Source organism: Euprymna scolopes, chromosome 19 (assembly GCF_053919585.1).
Source record: "Euprymna scolopes isolate OS-2025 chromosome 19, ASM5391958v1, whole genome shotgun sequence".
Taxonomy (NCBI): Eukaryota; Metazoa; Mollusca; class Cephalopoda; order Sepiida; family Sepiolidae; genus Euprymna; species Euprymna scolopes.
Window position 1 is genome coordinate 11,381,690 of NC_136500.1, and position 23,582 is coordinate 11,405,271.

Here is a 23,582-nt window from a genome sequence, read left to right on the forward strand (position 1 = left end):
GATAAAAAAAAAAAGAGTAGGTAAACCAAAGTAACTTGTTTTTGATGAATTTCCCAGCTTTATTTTCTTTAAAATAATATGTCACCATGGATAAAGAAGGAAGATTCTCACATAATATATTAATAATAACATTCTAATAATTGGCAAAGTTAATGGGAGATTTCTGCCAAGGTCACAACAATTAATTGACAGAATGAAATGTCAAATTCTGTAATGAAGAATCTAGAAATTGTCATGTTTGTATTAGTTTTCTGTTCTCACTTATTTCCTCTTATATATATATATTGGGAGTTAAAATTTTATGATTATAGGAAGGGAGTTAAAATTTTGAAAACTTATGATTGACAACAAAATAAAATGTTTGAAAGTTTCAATATAATCTTTGGAGCAATACTTTCTTTCAAACTTTGAAGCTTTCAATTTTTGCACTAACCAACAAAATAGTCAATATAAAATTCCTTTTGCTAAGTTTTCCACTGATGAAAAAGAGCCAAATGTTTAAAACTCCATGGAATAAGGAAATAACTTAATCCGGTATTCTGTGTGTACAAACAATAAATGTTGTAAACTTTAACTCCCTTCATATACTGATGCTCTATCTCGAATATTGAGCATTTTTATCAGGATAGGATTTATCTATAAATATTAGAATTAATGTTTATATTTCCATTTTAAAATTATAAATTTTGAGATATATATATATATATATATATATATATATATATATGGACCATTTTAATAATGATAGCATTTTAATTTCCTTTTCATAATAAAGTAAATTTGTCTTTTCAAAGTGTTGAAGTGTGCAACATATGCCTTGCTCTCTCAGAGTGCAATTGCGACAATTCATATAAAATTCACTCTTACACTTCTTGTTGGTCATTTCTATACCTTTTTTATTCTTAGAATAATGGCAATTGAAAGTAGTGAAGTTGATTTTAAGAGCTGCCATATTTATAAACTTATTGCTTAGCAACAGCACAGCCAATCAGAGGGCTTGTTTTTTTATTGGATCTTAGGCTTATATAGTTTATAACAGGCATGTCAAATATTTGTAGCTCACAGAAAAGAGATTGTAAGTTCATTATTTAATAGCAAAAACTGCAGGGTTTCTTTTATATCATTTAATTGGATAAATAAAAGATTTTAGAAGGTTTTGTTACACTTAAAAATAATCACATCTTTTCCATTTCAAAAGCAAAAACAAAAAATACAAAAAGATCTTTAAAAAAATCGTTCAGATAAATAGTGTTTTTTTAAGTAAAAAAATATTCAGAAATAATTTTATTAAAACAACTTCAATCAGTCATATGGCAACACAAATACACCCAAAATATATCCTAGGAAAATTTGGGTGAATTTTCGTTTATCCTTTTTTTTTTTTTTTTTTTTTTTTTTTTAAATATTTCATTAACAAGAATGATTGTGGCGATTACCTTCATGATTATGACGGTATCACCTGACACCATTACTCATAATACAGACTAAAAGACATTTATCTTTAGAAATGAGATACAATCCTGCCAATCTTACATAGGAGCACAATTTATCGAGGGCCAATACCCCAGAGGTTTCCTCTGGACAATTAAATAAAAAATAAACTTGTCTGCAAGAGAATATTTGAATGATAATTCATTAAATTCAAAGTAGCCACATTATTTAGTTTGCCAGGCAACCATTTATTATAGGGAAAAACGAGTTGCAATTTCTTGTTGGTGTTGGTGATTTCAATGTGTGGACACTGATCCATTTTAAAATAAGAAATATGATAGTGAAGTAAATGAAAAAATACAATGGATGTGAGCAGACAAGAACAAGATTATTGCAGTTGAAAGAACTGCTAGGGAATTTTCATTTGCATTATTCCGGTGCTATCTGAACAAGAGTTCTTCCGGAATATAGATCGTTGTAGAGATCTTACATCATCAAGAATTTATTTTAGTTTCTTACAATATCTGCATCTCGAGAGACAAATGTCAAGTTCAATGAAATTCGGTTTATAGAATTAAACCAGCAGTTAAATAGAGATTTTTTTTTAATAGTTGCTCCCCTTGTCTCTTAATTTCATGTTTTTGGGTTTTTTTTTTTTTTTAATTTTTTTCTTTACATAGAAATTTAGGCAGTGATTAGAAAAAAAAATACATTTTGGATGAATCCAGCCCATACTTTAATGAATATCTAAATTATCTTTTAAAACGGTTTAGTAAAAAGAAAAAAAAAGCATAAAACAGTTCATCTGAGATGAAAATACAATTGAAATAAAATAATAAATAGAATATTAGAATAATAATAAAAAGATTTTTGAAAAGAAATATATTTTTAAAAATCGCAGATACACACATAATGCTTATCTTTGTTTACGATTGCCCAGAGAGCTCAATTATTTAGCAATATGTATACAAACATGAGCATTATAATTCGCCTTATTTTCATGGCAAGCGTATTAACATTTAACCACACTGGAAAGCAATGATTCGGCAAGATATATCTGTGAATGATTATGTATATATAGATTTCCTCACCACATTTATAAAAATGATCACAAAACAAAATGAGATCACAATGCATTTCATAATATCACGTGACAGGAAAAAGAATTGTGTTGTTCTAATGTACTTTTTCGATAAGAAGTTATCAAATAAAGAGTTTTCTAAACAAACTCCAGACAAAAGTCACTAAACAAAAAAAATAAGAACCAATTTTAAATCGTAAAATGTTAGTAATTTTTATACAAAACAAAACCCTTTTTTTATTCTTAGAATAATGGCAGTAGTGAGGTTGATTTTAAGAGCTGCCATATTTATAGACTTATTGCTTAGCAACAGCACAGCCAATCACAGGTTTTTTTTTTTATTGGATCTTAGACTTATATAGTTTATAACAGGCATGTAAAATATTTGTAGCTCACCGAAAAGAAACTGTAAGTTCATTATTTAATAGCAAAAACTGCAGGATGTTTTATATCATTTTAATTGGATGAATAAAAGAGTTTAGAATGTTTTGTTACACTTAAAAAAGTAATTTTCACACCAGATTTTAGTAACCACCATTTGCTATTAAATAATGAACTTATTAAAAACACCAGAGTTTAGTAACCATCAATAGAAATTAATAAAGACAGCTTTATGAGAATTTTAAGAATTGAACTTATTAGAAAGGCTCCTTGAGTTCATCAAAGATATATTTTCAAATCAAAAGTTGTAAATTTTACAATTATTCAAAAAAAAAAAAAAATTTGTGTCATTATCATCACAACTGAACTGGATGTGTGTAACTTGCACATTATCAACGTATCAGCTGAACCTGTGGAAATTATTTTAAAATGTTTCAATTTAACACAATAACATCCATTAAATTAATTGATTACTGTACACACAATAACCCTTATCCCCGAGTGGCTTCCGGCCCTTAATGAGTGGTGACTCCTTTGTAAAAAAAAAAAAAAAAAAAAAATCCAGTTAAATCAAATTGGTAAATTATGCTAATTATGTAATTTATTTTTTTTTGTATACATTTGTTAGCATTAACTATTTATTTTGACTGAATTTTCTTCCTGTTAATATTTCTTTCATAAAACAAAAGTTAGCAAAAATTATTAAAATACAAAAATATGGCAAACCTAAAACAATTGTGGAGAAACAACAAAGATAAACTGAGAAATAAAGAATGTGTCACCCAGATTTCTACTGGAATGGTGTAGATAATATTGGAATCTTGTGAAAGCTTATTACCACTCAAATTCCAGAAGAATGCCAACGGTTATTGCCAGTGAAAAAGCAATGGTAAACAGCTATTACGATCATGCAAAATGATTTGCAAGGATTATCAAACAAGGTGAAGAGACTTTTCACTCAAACTCCAGGGAACACCACCTTTTCTTGCTAATGAGCAATCATTGATAATAGCTTGTGTAAAAAATCCTTGTGAGGAAATAACACTCTAGACATGCATTGTACTAGTTTGTTTTTTCTTGAAAAGCGATTATATGTGGTATGCATAAATAAAGCAGAGCATAAAATGTAATGCATACATATGTTAAAATTTGGAATTAGATTTTGTAAATTAAAAATTTTAATCTTTAAATCTTTGTGTTCCTTGTCGAATAATAAATTTGTTGCAAATTTTTAATTAGCAGAATCTAATTTCAAATTGTTACTTACACTATTGCTCTATCTCATATATCGAGCTTTTTTATCTGGTTGAGATTGTCTTATAAATATTGATAATATTTATATGGACTTTACAGAATTAGAAAACTGTAATCTGAAATTATTTCTTTTTTTTTTTTTCTTGAATATATATATATATTTGGGATGCTGTATGTACTGCACAGAGTCACAGAAATTTCTAGGTTGGTATCTGCGGGCACATTAATTCACTGGGAGAGATGCACCCCTAGTCTTCATTAAGACATGCATCTAGGAGAAGGAAAAACTTTGATGCAAAAACCTGCTGTATGCTCTGTTTTGTAGCAGTTATCTGCACCAACAAAGATTAGTAGTAATACCAAAAGGGTGGTTGGTTCTACACAAAGCCTTCATCACTTTAAACAAATCTTTTGTGTGGATTTTCAGACAACATAGTTGGGGAGGAACTTCATATGTCAAAACTAATTGGAGAGTCCATTTTATATATGTATTGTAATAAAATGAAGCAAACAAAAAACAAAAAAAAAAACACATTGTAAAGTGATATAATATGTTAATTTGTGTTAAAACTTTCTGCACCCATTAAAAAAAAAAAAAAAAAAAAAAATGAGATCATCCAGTTACCAAAGATCAAATGCAAAAAAGTAATTGCAAAATTATTTGGCACTGAGCACCAAAATTTAACATTTTACCTATTTCAAAATGAATTGTTCCCAAATTTAATATACCATAAATAGAATCCTGCCTTCAATTTTAATTCAAAAGTGACCTTCATTTTTATGTAAAGGATATTTACTTATTTTTTTATGGTAAAAAAAGTGAGACATTTTTTTATTAAGTTCAATTATTACAATAAATTAAAACATTAAAAATAATCAAGTATGCGTTAAAAACAAAAAACAATCAAAATGCAGTTTTCGTATGATTCAATAGTAGTATTAATACTTCTATGTATACACAAATAGAAAAACAAAATGGATGAGCGATAATAAAATGTACAAAAATAATTTTCGATGCCGTTTTAACAGCTTAATAAACCTAATAAATAATATTTATACTTTTAATTTGTATATTTTTCTCGGCAGTAGTAAAAATGCAAATTATGACTTTATCGAATTTCAATATTATATGATTTTCAACTGTAGTAGTAGTAGTGGTAATACAACCACAAATGTGCAATCTTTTTTTATACTAAGATTTGTCAATATAAAAAAAGTATTAATTTTGTTAATAAACAGAAAAAGAGAGTAAGACAATAGTGTGGATAGAAAGATTATGAAATAAGAGAGGGGTGTTACGAACATACAGTGAGAGGGGCAGGGAATAATAGTGAAATCTAATTCAAGATGAGTAATTTAGTCAGTTAATTGCAAATTAATGCTAATTAAAATGGAAGATTTTTTTCAAATATAATTCCATCCCAAAAATTGAGGAATATTTTAACATGTATTTTATGTAATAAAACTATATTGGAAAAATTTTTTCCTATATAGTTTTATCACAAAAATACATGTTAAAATATTCCTCAATTTTTGGGATAGAATTATATTTAAAAAAAAAAATTCCATTTTAATTAGCATTAATTTGCTATTAACTGACCAAGTTACTCATCTTGAATTAAATATATATATATATATATATATATATATATTATATATATAACAGTGCCGATTTAGGTGAGGTGTGTTTGAGGATTGTGCAACCCTTGCCTCATAATTACACATGCAGCTGCCACTACAGAGGGTATCCTTTGTCTTTTGAGACTGAATGGAGGCATCAATATATATATATATATATATATATATATATATATATATATATATATATATATGATAATGAAAATTATGGAAATAATATTCCAACATGGAGAAATGAAAAAGGAACAAACCAAAATTATATGTTCATCAATGTTTCATCTTTATTTCAAGACTTTATCAGAATGATTGGTTTGAAGAAATAAAATACCAGTACAATATTTGAAAATATATTTGTTGTGTTTGTAATGTTAAATGGATGTCTGTTCTATTTCTGAAGAAAAAAAAAACATCAAACAAATTTATTTTCAAATATTCTACTGGTATTTTATATCTTTAAAGCATTCCGAAGAAATCTTGAAATAAACAAAACATTGATAAACATATAATTTTGGTTTGTTCCTATATATATATTTTTATTTTTTTATTTATTATGTATCTATTTTCAGTATTTACTTCAACAGTGCTCAATGTGAGTAGATATAGGTAGAAAGTTCTGAAAATATATATGGCAATTTGGAAAAAATATATTGCCATATATATTTCCAAAAACTTACTAATATATATCTGGTGACAGAGAGATGTAGATAGATAATATGTATTGTGTATGTATAAAATGCAATGTATTATATATATATATATATATATATACAGGGTGGGCCAAAATAAGGGTCCTATCTTTAAATTTGACTAACTTAAAAAATAGGACCCTTATTTTGGCCCACCCTGTATTACTGGAGATGGGGAGGTAAATCATTTTTTTTTTCAACATTTGCATGCATCATTCAAGTTGTTTGAAACTTTATGCAGACAGATTTTCCACCTGCAAGGAAAATAAACTTAATGAGCATTTGCAGCTGATCCTATGAAAGCTCATGTAGTTTGTGTAGGACAAGCAGAGCACCAACAATTTTCAGAGGGAGTGGGGAGAATATTGTAGGTAGAGAGTGGGGTTTGGTATCATTTGTACACATAGGTAGTGATGGTTTGAAAAACATGAAAGTAGAAGGCAAGAAATGTCCTTGCCTGCATGCAATTCAAATAACTCATAAACTATGCAGCATAGATCATAGGTCATGCACACAGATGCTCAGGCGCAGGACCATGCTACTCCACCCTTTCCCCACATCCCCTACCAATGAGGTCATTAATTTGATGATTTTAGTCTTTTGCGGACAGATTCTTGGATCTTGGCAGCAACTTGAAATGGATCCACATTAACATTGGACGCCTGAAAAGATAAATAATGTTAGAGTGCTTCTATATTTAAATAACAAAAAAAAAAGTTGAATTTCAAATAAAATAAATGGTACCTATGTAATTGTCATGTCACAAATAGTAACATATCCAAAACTTACAAAAAACAATAAGCTAGAAAAATAATTATTCATGAAAAACAGTTCCGATAAGGGTCAAAATACTTCGATAAGATTAGCCAGACATATTGGGTCACATGACATTAGCAAAAGGGAAATAACTCCTTTGAAACACCAGGTATAGCAGACACTTTATTCAGAAAACAAAAATAAGCATATACATAATTTGTAAAATTTTTAAAAATAACTTTTTTTTCAACTGTTTGAATTAAAAAAAATTTTTATAAAAAATAACTGATTGGATTTTGGCATTAGATTTCCAAGAAATTGAAAACTTAATTATCTCCCCTGTTAACTCTCCAATTTAAATCAGAAGATTTTGAAACTAAATCGCTAGATCTTACAAATGTCTTTTCATGAATTATTAACTTTCTAACTTATCATTTTCCGTAATTTTTGGATATATAACTATTTGCGACATGCCAACAAATGTGAAAAGTTTTGCCTATGGAATTAAAACAATCATTATTTGTTTGTTTTTTTTGGATTTTCTGGCATGTCAACCCTTTGGTTCATTTTAGGACGCCTTTACTCTCTACTCTAGCTGACATATGTGATATGTTCTTTTTTTTTTAGGTTTTGATCAAGGCTAATTTATTTTAAGGTATAAGAGTATCGTGCAAGGTTTGTTCTTCAGCTAGTTCATTCCTGTATGGCTTGGTATCCAGCAGAAAATAATTTCTGTTTGACTTAATTGTGCTAGTGAAGTAGTTTTGCAATTAAAGGATTGTTTATCTTTTTATTTTTAATTGCTTTTAGGGCAGATTGAGAGTCTAAAAAGATTATATATTTGGGATTTTTGCTGTTGGTGATTAGACTGAGTGCTAAGATTATTGCATGTACATCTACACTGAAAATGGAAGTTTCTTTTGGTTTGTTCGGGGTTTTTTTTTTTACTTAAAACAATCATTGAATTAAAAAAGTATAAAAAAAAACAAAATATTATTGCTAACAAGAGAGAGAAAGAGCTTAAACATATGAGCATTTCTTGCATTTTTATGACTTGCATATTTTTTTGTTTTTTAAATAAGAGAAATCTTTGCAGCTTAAACATATGAGCATTTCTTGCATTTTTATGACTTGCATATTTTTTTGTTTTTTAAATAAGAGAAATCTTTGCAGCTTAAACATATGAGCATTTCTTGCATTTTTATGACTTGCATATTTTTTTGCTTTTTAAATAAGAGAAATCTTTGCAGCTTAAACATATGAGCATTTCTTGCATTTTTAAGACTTGCATATTTTTTTGTTTTTTAAATAAGAGAAATCTTTGCAGCTTAAACATATGAGCATTTCTTGCATTTTTATGACTTGCATATTTTTTTGTTTTTTAAATAAGAGAAATCTTTGCAGCTTAAACATATGAGCATTTCTTGCATTTTTATGACTTGCATATTTTTTTGTTTTTTAAATAAGAGAAATCTTTGCAGCTTAAACATATGAGCATTTCTTGCATTTTTATGACTTGCATTTTTTGTTGTTTTTTAAATAAGAGAAATCTTTGCAGCTTAAACATATGAGCATTTCTTGCATTTTTATGACTTGCATTTTTTGTTGTTTTTTAAATAAGAGAAATCTTTGCAGCTTAAACATATGAGCATTTCTTGCATTTTTATGACTTGCATATTTTTTTGTTTTTTAAATAAGAGAAATCTTTGCAGCTTAAACATATGAGCATTTCTTGCATTTTTATGACTTGCATATTTTTTTGTTTTTTAAATAAGAGAAATCTTTGCAGCTTAAACATATGAGCATTTCTTGCATTTTTATGACTTGCATATTTTTTTGTTTTTTAAATAAGAGAAATCTTTGCAGCTTAAACATATGAGCATTTCTTGCATTTTTATGACTTGCATATTTTTTTGTTTTTTAAATAAGAGAAATCTTTGCAGCTTAAACATATGAGCATTTCTTGCATTTTTATGACTTGCATATTTTTTTGTTTTTTAAATAAGAGAAATCTTTGCAGCTTAAACATATGAGCATTTCTTGCATTTTTATGACTTGCATATTTTTTTGCTTTTTAAATAAGAGAAATCTTTGCAGCTTAAACATATGAGCATTTCTTGCATTTTTAAGACTTGCATATTTTTTTGTTTTTTAAATAAGAGAAATCTTTGCAGCTTAAACATATGAGCATTTCTTGCATTTTTATGACTTGCATATTTTTTTGTTTTTTAAATAAGAGAAATCTTTGCAGCTTAAACATATGAGCATTTCTTGCATTTTTATGACTTGCATATTTTTTTGTTTTTTAAATAAGAGAAATCTTTGCAGCTTAAACATATGAGCATTTCTTGCATTTTTATGACTTGCATTTTTTGTTGTTTTTTAAATAAGAGAAATCTTTGCAGCTTAAACATATGAGCATTTCTTGCATTTTTATGACTTGCATTTTTTGTTGTTTTTTAAATAAGAGAAATCTTTGCAGCTTAAACATATGAGCATTTCTTGCATTTTTATGACTTGCATATTTTTTTGTTTTTTAAATAAGAGAAATCTTTGCAGCTTAAACATATGAGCATTTCTTGCATTTTTATGACTTGCATATTTTTTTGTTTTTTAAATAAGAGAAATCTTTGCAGCTTAAACATATGAGCATTTCTTGCATTTTTATGACTTGCATATTTTTTTGTTTTTTAAATAAGAGAAATCTTTGCAGCTTAAACATATGAGCATTTCTTGCATTTTTATGACTTGCATATTTTTTTGTTTTTTAAATAAGAGAAATCTTTGCAGCTTAAACATATGAGCATTTCTTGCATTTTTATGACTTGCATATTTTTTTGTTTTTTAAATAAGAGAAATCTTTGCAGCTTAAACATATGAGCATTTCTTGCATTTTTATGACTTGCATATTTTTTTGCTTTTTAAATAAGAGAAATCTTTGCAGCTTAAACATATGAGCATTTCTTGCATTTTTAAGACTTGCATATTTTTTTGTTTTTTAAATAAGAGAAATCTTTGCAGCTTAAACATATGAGCATTTCTTGCATTTTTATGACTTGCATATTTTTTTGTTTTTTAAATAAGAGAAATCTTTGCAGCTTAAACATATGAGCATTTCTTGCATTTTTATGACTTGCATTTTTTTTTGTTTTTTAAATAAGAGAAATCTTTGCAGCTTAAACATATGAGCATTTCTTGCATTTTTATGACTTGCATTTTTTGTTGTTTTTTAAATAAGAGAAATCTTTGCAGCTTAAACATATGAGCATTTCTTGCATTTTTATGACTTGCATTTTTTGTTGTTTTTTAAATAAGAGAAATCTTTGCAGCTTAAACATATGAGCATTTCTTGCATTTTTATGACTTGCATATTTTTTTGTTTTTTAAATAAGAGAAATCTTTGCAGCTTAAACATATGAGCATTTCTTGCATTTTTATGACTTGCATATTTTTTTGTTTTTTAAATAAGAGAAATCTTTGCAGCTTAAACATATGAGCATTTCTTGCATTTTTATGACTTGCATATTTTTTTGTTTTTTAAATAAGAGAAATCTTTGCAGCTTAAACATATGAGCATTTCTTGCATTTTTATGACTTGCATATTTTTTTGTTTTTTAAATAAGAGAAATCTTTGCAGCTTAAACATATGAGCATTTCTTGCATTTTTATGACTTGCATATTTTTTTGTTTTTTAAATAAGAGAAATCTTTGCAGCTTAAACATATGAGCATTTCTTGCATTTTTATGACTTGCATATTTTTTTGTTTTTTAAAAAAGAGAAATCTTTGCAGCTTAAACATATGAGCATTTCTTGCATTTTTATGACTTGCATATTTTTTTGTTTTTTAAATAAGAGAAATCTTTGCAGCTTAAACATATGAGCATTTCTTGCATTTTTATGACTTGCATACTTTTTTTGTTTTTTAAATAAAAGAAATCTTTGCAGCTTAAACATATGAGCATTTCTTGCATTTTTATGACTTGCATATTTTTTTGTTTTTTAAATAAGAGAAATCTTTGCAGCTTAAACATATGAGCATTTCTTGCATTTTTATGACTTGCATATTTTTTTGTTTTTTAAAAAAGAGAAATCTTTGCAGCTTAAACATATGAGCATTTCTTGCATTTTTATGACTTGCATTTTTTTTTGTTTTTTAAATAAGAGAAATCTTTGCAGCTTAAACATATGAGCATTTCTTGCATTTTTATGACTTGCATTTTTTGTTGTTTTTTAAATAAGAGAAATCTTTGCAGCTTAAACATATGAGCATTTCTTGCATTTTTATGACTTGCATTTTTTGTTGTTTTTTAAATAAGAGAAATCTTTGCAGCTTAAACATATGAGCATTTCTTGCATTTTTATGACTTGCATATTTTTTTGTTTTTTAAATAAGAGAAATCTTTGCAGCTTAAACATATGAGCATTTCTTGCATTTTTATGACTTGCATATTTTTTTGTTTTTTAAATAAGAGAAATCTTTGCAGCTTAAACATATGAGCATTTCTTGCATTTTTATGACTTGCATATTTTTTTGTTTTTTAAATAAGAGAAATCTTTGCAGCTTAAACATATGAGCATTTCTTGCATTTTTATGACTTGCATATTTTTTTGTTTTTTTTTTAATCTAAATTTTATTGCGATAATTAATGAAATACTAAAGCGATAAAAATTAAGTATTTTTTCCTGTCTGTGCAACCAAAAAGATTTTATACTAAAATTAACAGGCCACCTGTTGTTGCCTAGTCGTAAAGAAGTTTAAATACGATATTTTAATTTATGGAGATTTCATATTTATTATTACAGAGCCAATACTCTATTGATCATTATATTGTAGCCAAGATATAATAATGATTTCAAGTTTAAAAAAAAATATATATGACTTCAGTCCTATCAGCTAGAATTAAAATCAAAGCATTTAGCAGTCCAACCTTATGTTGTGTAGTGGGGTTCATATTTAAGAGATATGACAAGGACATCATATTGCACCGATACATATAACGGATATAATGATGATGAGGGAGAGACAGAGAGGAGACATACATATTACAGTTCTGTTCTGAGATGTTTGGGACTTCATATATATACTGAGGGTGATAGATGCACAGTTCTTATATTTCTTATAACACATATAGAGAGGAGGAGAGATACATAATCTTGTAAGCGTTACACAATGTTCATATTAAGATGTTTAACACATTACCTTTTAATTTATGGAATGACGACACATGACAACAGTTACAAAATATCGATGAAATCAAATTCGGGATCTACATAGTTAACCTTCTACCCCTTTGTCTCTAAAGGGGCCCTCCTCTGACCATGTCATGTCAACTCTTGGCCGATCAACTCTCTCCGACCGACTCTGCTGACTGTTCTGCTTCAACTGCCCTGATCTGACTAGCTCTTATATTGAGAATCCCCCTTTTCCTATGACGTCAGAAGTGTGTTTCCCAAACGTAACCAATTCATGTGGCTATGCATACGTTTTTCCAAACACTTTTGACAAAGAATTCTCAACTAACCTATTTTTTAACAATATATTTTTAATTTGTATTGTTCATTCTTTTCAGCTGACATTTGTAATATTCATTTCTGTAAAAGAATGAACAAGCAATTCTTTTTACAATATAAACAATATCTAACTATTCATAATAGAATTTAACAACCTTTTTAACATTCCAATTTCTAACATTCTATTTCTGAACCTTGCTTACAAGGTTCGAATCTCGGCTTATCCTAATCTCATTTTCACTTATCTAATGTTCTTATTTACATGGAAAGGGGACTGCACTTTTTCCTGTAACACTTAGTCATTACCATTTAAGCTATCATCATATACATAACAAAACGTTAAAATTTAACCGACTTTGATGAATGTAAATGTATATTCGTGCATGTGTAGAAGAGCACTTTAAACCAACTTATGTCTGCCAGGTTCCAATTTCTTTTTCAATTTTGACCTCTTAGCAGCTATTTTTACCGGCTAAAGACCAAATCGAATTTGTTTCACAAGTCTAAATCCTGTATATATCAAATTTCAAGTCTGTAGACCAAAAATTAATAGATGAGTTCGGTAGAGACCATACCTCAGGTTACTTACTTTAAAGAGAGAGAGAGATGACATTGATGAATCCCAGGCAACATTGCAGAAATACAGTTAGTATATAAATACAAGAATTGTCTGTCTGTTCATCTGTTTTTGAACTCCTCGTTTCTCTTGGGGGGGGGGTGCAGATTGTTCTGGACTGTAGTACATTTGAACAATATCGAATTAATGTAGGAAGATCCTTGGACCATTATTATTTCTGATAGTCATAAATGACCTCTGTGATGCAATAGAGTGCAAGACAAGTAAATTTGCTGGAAACACAACACTATTCTTGTTTTGTAGGCAACACACATATATCGAAAACAATAACTAAATCCTGAGAAAATGACATATATATATATATATATATATATACTCGTTTTTTTTTTTGGGGGGGGTTATTCAAAAGTAATGGACTAATGAATTCAACGAGATTGTTAGATAGTGCTCAATAAAAAGAGCTGATAATACTTGTTTATTATTATATAAACATGGTCACATCCTGCTGCTACAAATAGCCACTTGTTTTCAATCAAACAACAGATATCATCAGGCAGCGACTTGACTATTCAAAAGTTCAATGAATAATCTTATTCATTGAACTTTTGAATAGTCAAGTCGCTGCCTGATGATATCTGTTGTTTGATTGAAACAAGTGGCTATTTGTAGCAGCAGGATGTGACCATGTTTATATAACAATAAACAAGTAGATATATATATATATATATATATATATATATATTTAGTTGACATATATATTTGTAGTTGCATGACACCAAAAAATGGATGGTCACATTCAATGCCAAGTCTTGGCATAACTAAAGTGGGAATTGATTCAAACACGCCTTGTAGATATTAGTTCAGTATCTGGGTAGATGCCAGATATCTCCAGATTGCAACTGTCCATTGCTCACATTCAGTATGCTGCCATCTGTCTCAGAAAGTGGAGGATTTTGTTTGTTGTTATCAACACTTTTTTCAAGCAAGTTTATGCAATGCAAAAATTTTCTGTGGTAGTTTAAATATTGAACTTCATAATGAAAGATCATTATAGGAAAAAGTATTAAAATTATAGTAAATCATTATTCTTTAAACAAACTAAAATTAACAAATATCTTTTAATCATCTACATCATAATTCAGATCATAAAGAGTTAAAACAATCATAATTCAGGTCATAACGAGTTAAAACAATCATAATTCAGGTCATAACGAGTTAAAACAATCATAATTCAGGTCATAACGAGTTAAAACAATCATAATTCAGGTCATAAAGAGTTAAAACCACAATTGGCTCATGCATGGAGTATTGTTCTTACCATATCTGGGCTGGTGCTCCAACCACTAGTCTTTCCTTCTTAGACAGAATACAAAGAGTCTCTAACCTAATAGCTTTCACACTGTCTAACAAACTCCAATCCTGTCCCATCATCACAATATGTCATAAGTATTTTGATAGAATGTGCTCCAATGAACTTACTGCAATTGTACCCCCTAAACACAAATATCTTCGATCACACCAACTAGCAGAAAAATCTTTTCCCTTTCTATTCTACTAACTTCTTTCCTCAGACCTTTGGAAAATTTCTCCCTGCTTCCCTGACTGTATCAATACGCAAAAATTTTAATGTAATATCAACAATTTGGTTTTTCTAGTTACACAAATGCAGCTGGTATCATAACACATAATATTCTCCAGTCTACAGTGGAATAGGGATGACTGGATGGTAATATTCAATGCTGCCAAGACTAAGCTTCTTTCTTTTAATAATTAAAAGTTTCTCGACCAGTAATAGCGATGGCTAATGATGCACTACCTGAAAGTTCTTTCTTCAAACTCTTCGGCTTAACATTCACAGTGAATGAATTGGAACAAAGGCATTGAGAGCATTGCCAAGGCTGCTGCGAAAAAGGTGGGATCTCTCTACTGTGCTAAAAAATTACATCTGAAAGTACGCTGTACCTCTAGAAGGTCACCATTCGCCCATGCAAGGAATATTGCTGCCACATTTGGTGCATCTGCTACTAGTTTCTCACTCCTAGACAAGATTCAGAAAAGAGTCACCAACCTAAATAGGTCCCACACTGTCGACCAAACTCCAACCTCTGTCCCATTGATGAAATGTAGCATCCATGTGCCTATTTTACAAGTATTTTAGTGGAAAGTGGTCTGACGAACTCTTGCACGCCCCCCTTTACGTAAATACCAGACAAGCAGCAAAATCCCACCCTTTCACTGTTGAGATACCAGATACCAGAAACTTGAATAGTTTCTCCCATCAAACTGCTAGACTTTGGAATTTCCTCCCACATCCCTGACTGTATCGACATGCAAAAGTTCAAGTGTAATGCAACAAACATCTAGCTGCTCAACTCCCCACATAGTATCCCTCTAAATTTTGTTTGGGGTGAAAAAGCAGAAAACAAATGTTAAACATTTACCACTTAGGATGCAGCATATAAATTTCATCTCAATCATCTCAATAGTTTCTTAAATCTCAATGGCAATACGCCTGGTTTTGGGTGAACAAAATAAACAAAAATTTTTAAATGAAATAAAAATCAAACAATAGAATATGAAATTATGACATATCATTTTACATGATCCCAACCAGTTAGAATTCATATACTTACAGCAAATAATTCCAGTGAACTTATGTCAGATCGTACCTCACCAACTGTCCCTCGTGAAATCAATCTCGCGTAGACAGGCAAGCGACCAGTTGTGTCTTCTTTCATCTGAAACAACACGATTGCAATGAATAAGCACAAAATGTCACAAATATCGACATTTCAATGCATACATATGCTGAGAGAAGCGGACACCTATAACATCATGCCAACCAAGTTTTTAACCTTTTTTGTAAAACAGCTTTTTAGTATGTATTATTTTTGTTATCCGGACTACTTTTCTCATCTTGTTATTTTGATAACGTTTCAGATTATGTAATCTCCAATTTTCTTCAATGTATTTTGTTAAACTTAGGAATCTTTCTGTTGAACTTTGCAATCTGCAAAAACCTGGACATACTGGATGATGAAGTACTTGATAAAATTCAGTTGTAAGTTACACTCATCTGGCGATTGAAGGTTCAATCCTTAGTGCAAGTGACACTCAATACATTTTCTGATTACTTTGGACTTTTACCCAGCCATGGCTGACAGAATGAAAAGCATGTTACTCTCATGGATTAAATAAAAGGTTCCGTTTGAAATTCTGTGCAGATTTTTGAATTTGACAAAAAGATTCCAGAGTTTGACAAGATACACCTGAAGAAGGTCGGAGATTAGATTGAGTGAAATGTTGTGAAAATAATCAGAATAATCCAAATTATCAATCGTTAAAACAAGAATCAAAAAATTTCATTGTTCAATGGCAATACTTTTAGTGTAACTGAATTGTTCAAAATACAGAAATGCTCAAAATTATGTTTGAATTAACACATTTAGTGACAGCTTAAAATGTTAAAGCAGGAATACATCAAGATTTTGTACTGAGTCTGGTGTCTTAGAGCCAGAGTTCTGTATGGGTTATCCAGAAGAAATGCTGTATGTTGATGATTTAGTATTTGTTAAGTTAAAGATTTCCTTTGTGTATCTCGGTGAACAACTTCATATACCTTTGTTCTACTGATAAACTTATTTCCTCTTTTTTTATTTTTATTTTACTTCTTAACATTTCAGAGGAATGTTGATAATATCACATGAGGAACATATTAAGTTACAGCTTTAATATTAAAGTGAGAGTTTTTTTTTACTTTGTTTGTTGCTTTTTATTTGCATCTAAGAAATGTTGCCCACAAAGTTTTGTACAAATTGTTCGAAAGATCTACTTGTTAAGTTAAAAAATTTTGAGAAATGCAAATTTAAAAAGTCTGAAAGAATGTTGCCAAAACCAAAATGACAATCAGTGATTGTTGTAGTTGGAAAACTCCCCAAAAGAATTCTGATTGGTTTGTAGAAAGGCAATTTAATGCAATTGAAATATCTGCAAGTATTTGGTTTACAAGAAGCACATTGGAATTAATGGTAGGTTGAGAAATGATAACGAATTTATGTGCAAAAAGTCTAAGACAATGGAAATGGATGACAACTCAGATGTTGAGAAAATATATCTTGATGGCAGAGCTATCATTTTTACTTTGGTTATATAACTGGAACACAGGGTGGAGCAGGTGCTAGTGTGATTACAAGAATTAGAAACCACTATTGGCCACTTTCTACCAAGCATGTGTGCACAGTGTGATGTATGGGAGTGAAACCTGGTCAGTGAAGATCGAGAACATGTATTGTGAGAAATGATATAAGAATGATATGATGGATGATGCGAGTTTTAACAACAGACTTAGATCTGATGACTTCAGAGAAAGATTAAATCTAAACAGTATAGGGTGATGCGTACAAAAGATTAAACTTCAACGGCCATGTTGGAAGAATGGATGCAGTTCTTGGATGAGTAGATGCAGAATAGTTCAAGTAACAAGTTCAGGTTACAAAGGAAACAATAAAATGGATCCAGGAAAAGAGGAATAAATATAGTTGGTTGTTTTTGTTTTACAGTATATCAACCATTTTAGAGTTATTTAATACTTAATCCAGTAAACTTTGGAAAAAAATTTATGATTCAAGTTCTTTATATCTTCAAATATATATTCATTGTGTTTGGTTTGATTGTTTAGTAGAACAAAATTGTTTACTTTTTTGCAGAATATGATTGAGTTTTGCAAAAGAAACAAAAAAGACAACAATATTTGGTGTATTATTGATCAGGAAGCCAGTATCTTCAGCCAGCCTGATCTGGTAGCACTAGAGATAGATATAGTTTGGTCAGAGATTGGTTAGTTTTGAAATTAATTTCTTAAAGCTGTACAACATATGCCAGCATGTAAAATGGACGTTAATCCAAATATGATGATGGTTAACGTTAGATGCAGTCATTTTGTTAAACGTTATTATGCTTCAAGTTCTTAATGTTTTCAAATATTAAATCGATTGTGTTTTACATCCTTTGTAGATTAAATTCTTTTACGTATTGTAGTGTAATCAAAACAAAACAAAGGCCTTATAAAATTTTATTCAACTAACTTGTACATAATTGAACTGAGGCAAGAGGCCAAAAGAATATATACAATAAAAAGGGTGTATTTAAATAAAGATAACGTAATCATGTGAGCAAGAATAAAAGTTTTTATTTTAATGAAACTATAACACAAGACAATTCAAGGGGAAGTAACTCTTGGCTATTAATACAGTTAGTACTGCTTATCTCTTCAGAAATGAGACCTGATAGATATTGCCACACAGAATGGACCTGAGAAGTAAGGAGAAGTAATTTCATACAACCTGTTCTGTCTTCAGACCGGGCCCTTTTTTAACAAGGGACACACGCTTTAAGAGCACCGGTGCCTCGGGCCTCGTTCTCATTCATCTCTGTGCGAGTTTTCTCATATATAGTTTTCTTTCTTATTTCTTCCCTTCTTGATCTTTCTTTAATGGGAAACTTACCCGTTTAAGCATTCCAAATGAAAAAAGAAAAGGAAAAAAATGTCATGTCGCTATCCACGGGATCTCGTTTTAGTCTCGTTCTGCGATTCTGTCCCTCCTCCCTCCTTTTCACCGCGGAATTCAAAACTGCACGGTCAGACTTTACTCGACTCCATGAACTGGGCTTTCCCCGTTTAAGCCATGAGGTACGTTTAGTACATCCTATTATTCCTTTACCTAGCTATTTCTTCTATGAAGAACTTGAAACCCTGTTTCTGTTTATTTAATCTAGTGTGTGACTTCCACACTTAATTTGTAGAAATTCTAATTATTTCCTTCTTCGCTCGCACAGAACTTATATCTTTTCTCAGACTTCTATTATTTTTATTTCATGGGCGTTGGGTAGTTTATGCACCGCACTAGAATAACAACCTTTGTAAAAAGGAGACATAACCGTTCCATACTTTCACCTAACGATTTAATAAGAAGAAAAAGAAAAGACACTTTTCTAACTGTTACGGACTTTCACCTAACAATTTAATGGAGAAAAGACATTTTCTAACCACTCCATACTTTCACCTAACAATTTAATAATAATAAAAGAAAAGACACTTTTCTAACTGTTACGGACTTTCACCTAACAGTTGATTGAAAAGGATAAGATATCCAAGAATCTGTTAATTTGGAAGCCTGTCCAAAACATAATTATTTTCATGTATTATTTCCTTTTGTTTAATTATGTTTTCTCCTTTTAACTATTTGTTTTGTTTTTGTTTCAGATTTTTTACCTAATTAATAAAACGTTTTCAACGTACCAGTTGTTTTCGTTATGTTGATTTGAGTTTATCTGTCTGATCAACGCACGCTTTCTAAAGTTGACTGCTAGTCGGTATTGTAGGTACCTGAAAGCAAGATTCTGAGGAATAACTGCCGCGAGTTCCAGAACACAACCCCAAAATCCAATTTTGGGGTCTGATCACTAGATGCACTTCAAAGCCATACCCCAAGACCAATGTTAGATACGAAAACCTTACCCAAAGGAGATTTTTAAAAATATCTAATACAAATTCTGGTAATTATGCAAAGTACGTTTAAAACATTGGTCAGCATTTTTTAAGTAAAACGTAATTTTATAAAATCAACAACAGGTTTTCCGCAGTGCAATGTAGACTACATTATATTGTGGAATAAGTCACTGCGAGGAGGCATGTGAAGCTTCCTCCGGAGTTACCTCAATGTGTCCCCAACTATGGTATTTGATTGAAAATTGGTGATCTCACCGATGTCGATGATAATAAAAATATGAGATTGTAAAACATTCGTTAATCGCCATTCAATCCCGGGCAACGTCAGGTATCCCTGCTAGTATCATAACTTAAAAACATTTTATATAGTTCAGATCGATTCTTATGAGAATCAATTTCCAAAGCAAGAATAAACTTAATATTTAAATTTTTAAAGAGTTTTTTTAATTAGTCAGCGTAGAAGAAACTTTTTTGTAATCTTAAATTGTCCAGCATTTTTGAGAAAAAAGAACACAATGTTCAGTACCTTCCAACAGTTTACATAATCTGCTTACATAGTCCGTATTCTACATAAGTACCCAAATTCTATTTAACCCACAGACAAAACCTTCACAGGTACTACCACTCCATGTCAAAATGGACAAAGGAGTGACTCCACACTCCTCAAAGCTCCAATATTGCGACCCCATTAAGGTCATATCCAGAATCAATGGTAGACATGAAGCCTTACCTACAGTTAATGCAAGTCAAACACTTTCCATGTTTTTTTTTTATCTATATTTCTTCAATGCAGATTTTTTTGTGAAAAATATACTTGCTTTCTATATATTTTATGTTCATGATTTTAATAAAAGAAATTTAAAAAAGAAAAATTAAATTCCCACTTACCAAACTTGGGAAAGCAATGGCCATGCTGAAACACAGTTTATCCATATCATCAATATAAGCTGAAACAAAAAAAAGAATTAAGTTTTGGAAATTGTTTTTTAGATTGGAAGTGATCATTTTATTTTTTAGATTGGAAGTGATCATTTTATTTTTTAGATTGGAAGTGATCATTTTATTTTTAGATTCTCTCTCCTCTGATCTCGAGCGCGTGGTTCAGTGGGGGAAGATGTGGCTAGTTACCTTTAATGCATCCAAAACCAAACTCCTATCCTTACATCATCAACGCTCTGATCCCCATCTGGCATCAATTGTGATGGATGGCTCTCGTCTGGGTGAGGCCCCGTGTTTTGACAAGCTTCTGGGTTTGACCTTTACTCCTGATCTGAAATGGAACACGTACATCAAGTCTGTTGCCAAGGTCGCTGGAAAGATGGTGGGATCCTTCTACCGCTCCAGAAGATATCTCACTACTGATGCAATTCTCTATCTATATAAAAGCCAAGTACGTCCAAGGATGGAATACTGTTGCCATATCTGGGCAGGAGCTGCCAAAAACAGCCTATCATGCCTTGACAGAGTACAAAATAGACTTCGTGGCTTAGTGGGGGATGCCCTTTTCTCTACCCTGCAACCCCTCTCTCACAGAAGAGACGTTGCGAGCCTATCCTTGTTTTATCGTTATTTTCATGGCAGGTGCTCGTCTGAACTCCAATCCCTGGTCCCCCCTCGCCAATCTTTCACGAAAAACACCCGTCTAGCTGAATCCACTGTGAAAAATTTCCCCCACTCTATATCTGTGCCTAAATCAAAACGCGGATTCCATGAACAAAGCTTCTTTCTTAGAACTGCACGCCTGTGGAACTCTGTTCCGTCTGCCTGCTTCCCTCCGGACTACAACTTGGATGTCTTCAAGTCTAATGTTAACAAATTCCTAATGAACCGCCCCCTTAAGTAAACACTCCATCAAATCTCCACACTAACGTAATGTACTTGCAATAACCCTTATCCCTGAGTGGCTTCCGGGCCTTGATAAGTGGTGATCACTGTGTAAAAAAAAAAAAAAAAAAGATTGGAAGTGATCATATTATTTTTAGATTGGAAGTGATCATTTTATTTTTAGATTGGAAGTGATCATTTTATTTTTAATTCTCATCTCCGTTGTTATATTCACAACGTTTTGGCTGATGTAGCCTCCTGTCTTCTTCAAATACATTTTTTCGAACATGAGAAACTAATAAACTCAAGAGGCTAAGTTTGAAAGATGCACCGGAATAAAGTCCGACATTGCTTTGGCTGAAAAGCAATAATTTAGGAAATGCATTATTATTAAAAATGAAGAATGAGATTTTCCTATTTCTTGTGCTTATTCTACCCATTAAAAATTAGCATAGAATCTGTAATTACTGCATAAGTTTGTCGACATCTCAACAAGGTACAGTTCTTTGAACATGTCTTAGCCTCCTCACTCTCCAGATGTAATACCATATGACTATTTCCTAAAAAAATTGAATAAAATCAAACTGCATGATATGCAATTCACTGCCATTTTAGCCCTGCAACAAACATGTATTATTAAGAAACAACTAAACCAACCTATGAAATAGAACTATCATCATTTTCAGTTAGCTATCTCTGACCAAGTCATTTATCCCTCCTTATACCTTTCTTTCACATTCTCCTTGCCCACCCGCTTCTACAAACAGGCCATGCTACCTCAACTGTTTTAAATATACTATCCAAAGAAGTTGCTTGTCCAGAGTTGCCAAATTTTACCTTTTTTTAAGCAGTTTAGTCTTCAAACATTGTATTTAGCCTTTTTAAAGCATAACATACTGACTTACTAAGGAAGAAACAAACAGAATATTATAACAGATTATCAATACAATGTATTTTGATCAAAATTTCAAATATATTTAAATAAAACAGTACAAAAAAAATTAAGCAATATAAAAAAAATATTTATCATTCATAATGATGCTCTTTACAACGTTAAAAAAATACAGACATAATATAAGATAAAAACACTTCTCCCAATTCATGTTTGCAAATAAATCTATATATACCAATATATGGCTTTGTCTTGTCTATAATCTTATATTTATATTTAGCCTCCACCATAAATCATGTTGAGCTTCACACATCTTGATAGGTTCACAAAGAATCCTTCAATACTTCGTTAACCTCTTTAAATATATATACATGTATTTTATCTGCCACTTTATGCATGTATGTATGTCAGGTCATGTAATGTCATGTCATGTGCTACTGGTACCATGTAACCCAGTATTACCTGCCTCATGGTCGGGTCACCGACGACTAAACTGGTTCCCCCACCAGACTTGTTTGGTGAGGAGGGCGGCTAGTCTCCCTGAAAGATTAAAAATAAGACCTTTCAAAGGGCAAATGAACTCTTTTTCTGGGTCAACGGCCAACTAGCACCGTGTATATTTGTGTGTGTGTGTATATGTGTATTGGGGTAGAGAGGGCTCCCGTAAGCCGTGGTGAAGGCAACCTTTCTAGGAGAAGCAAATCTCTGATTTAAAAAACCATAAAGCGGAAGACCAGTACCTGCATTAAGCTGGTCTGCAGTTTAATTTGTTGCTGGCTATCTTGCTCTTGCTTGTTGCTGGATCTCAACATTTTGAACCGAGAGAGAGACTTAGCTGTCGTACAAAGCTAAGATTCTGTAACATCATATTTGTATAGATACTCCCTCAGACATTTGGGCTCATGGATTTTAAATGTCTGAGGGAGTGGCACTTGTCTGACAAGACGTTGCAATCATCATATGTGTATATAGGAGTGTGCATGTGTGTGGGAGAAGAAAGAAAAAGAACAGTCTGAATATTTTTATGTTTGAACAAAAATAG

At 30.7% G+C, this 23,582-nt stretch overlaps 1 protein-coding gene and 1 long non-coding RNA gene across 4 annotated transcripts in view; one reads left to right on the forward strand and one right to left on the reverse strand.

The window, feature by feature from the left end:
* Positions 1 to 6,643: 6,643 nt before the first annotated feature.
* The window catches only part of LOC145303412 (uncharacterized), a 113,564-nt gene continuing 96,625 nt past the window's right edge, over positions 6,644 to 23,582 (reverse strand). For all 3 annotated transcript variants that reach the window (XM_080144733.1, XM_080144734.1, XM_080144732.1), the window contains 3 exons: positions 20,713 to 20,771; positions 15,950 to 16,054; positions 6,644 to 7,133 (listed from right to left, as the gene is read on the reverse strand). In XM_080144733.1, coding sequence (XP_080000859.1) covers positions 7,050 to 7,133; positions 15,950 to 16,054; positions 20,713 to 20,771 — 248 coding nt within the window. In that variant the 3' untranslated portion in view covers positions 6,644 to 7,049. The remainder of the gene's footprint in view (positions 7,134 to 15,949; positions 16,055 to 20,712; positions 20,772 to 23,582) is intronic.
* LOC145303413 (uncharacterized) lies at positions 18,922 to 19,613 on the forward strand. Its single transcript, XR_013873711.1, has 2 exons — positions 18,922 to 19,005; positions 19,579 to 19,613. It is a non-coding gene; the product is annotated as an uncharacterized LOC145303413 (long non-coding RNA).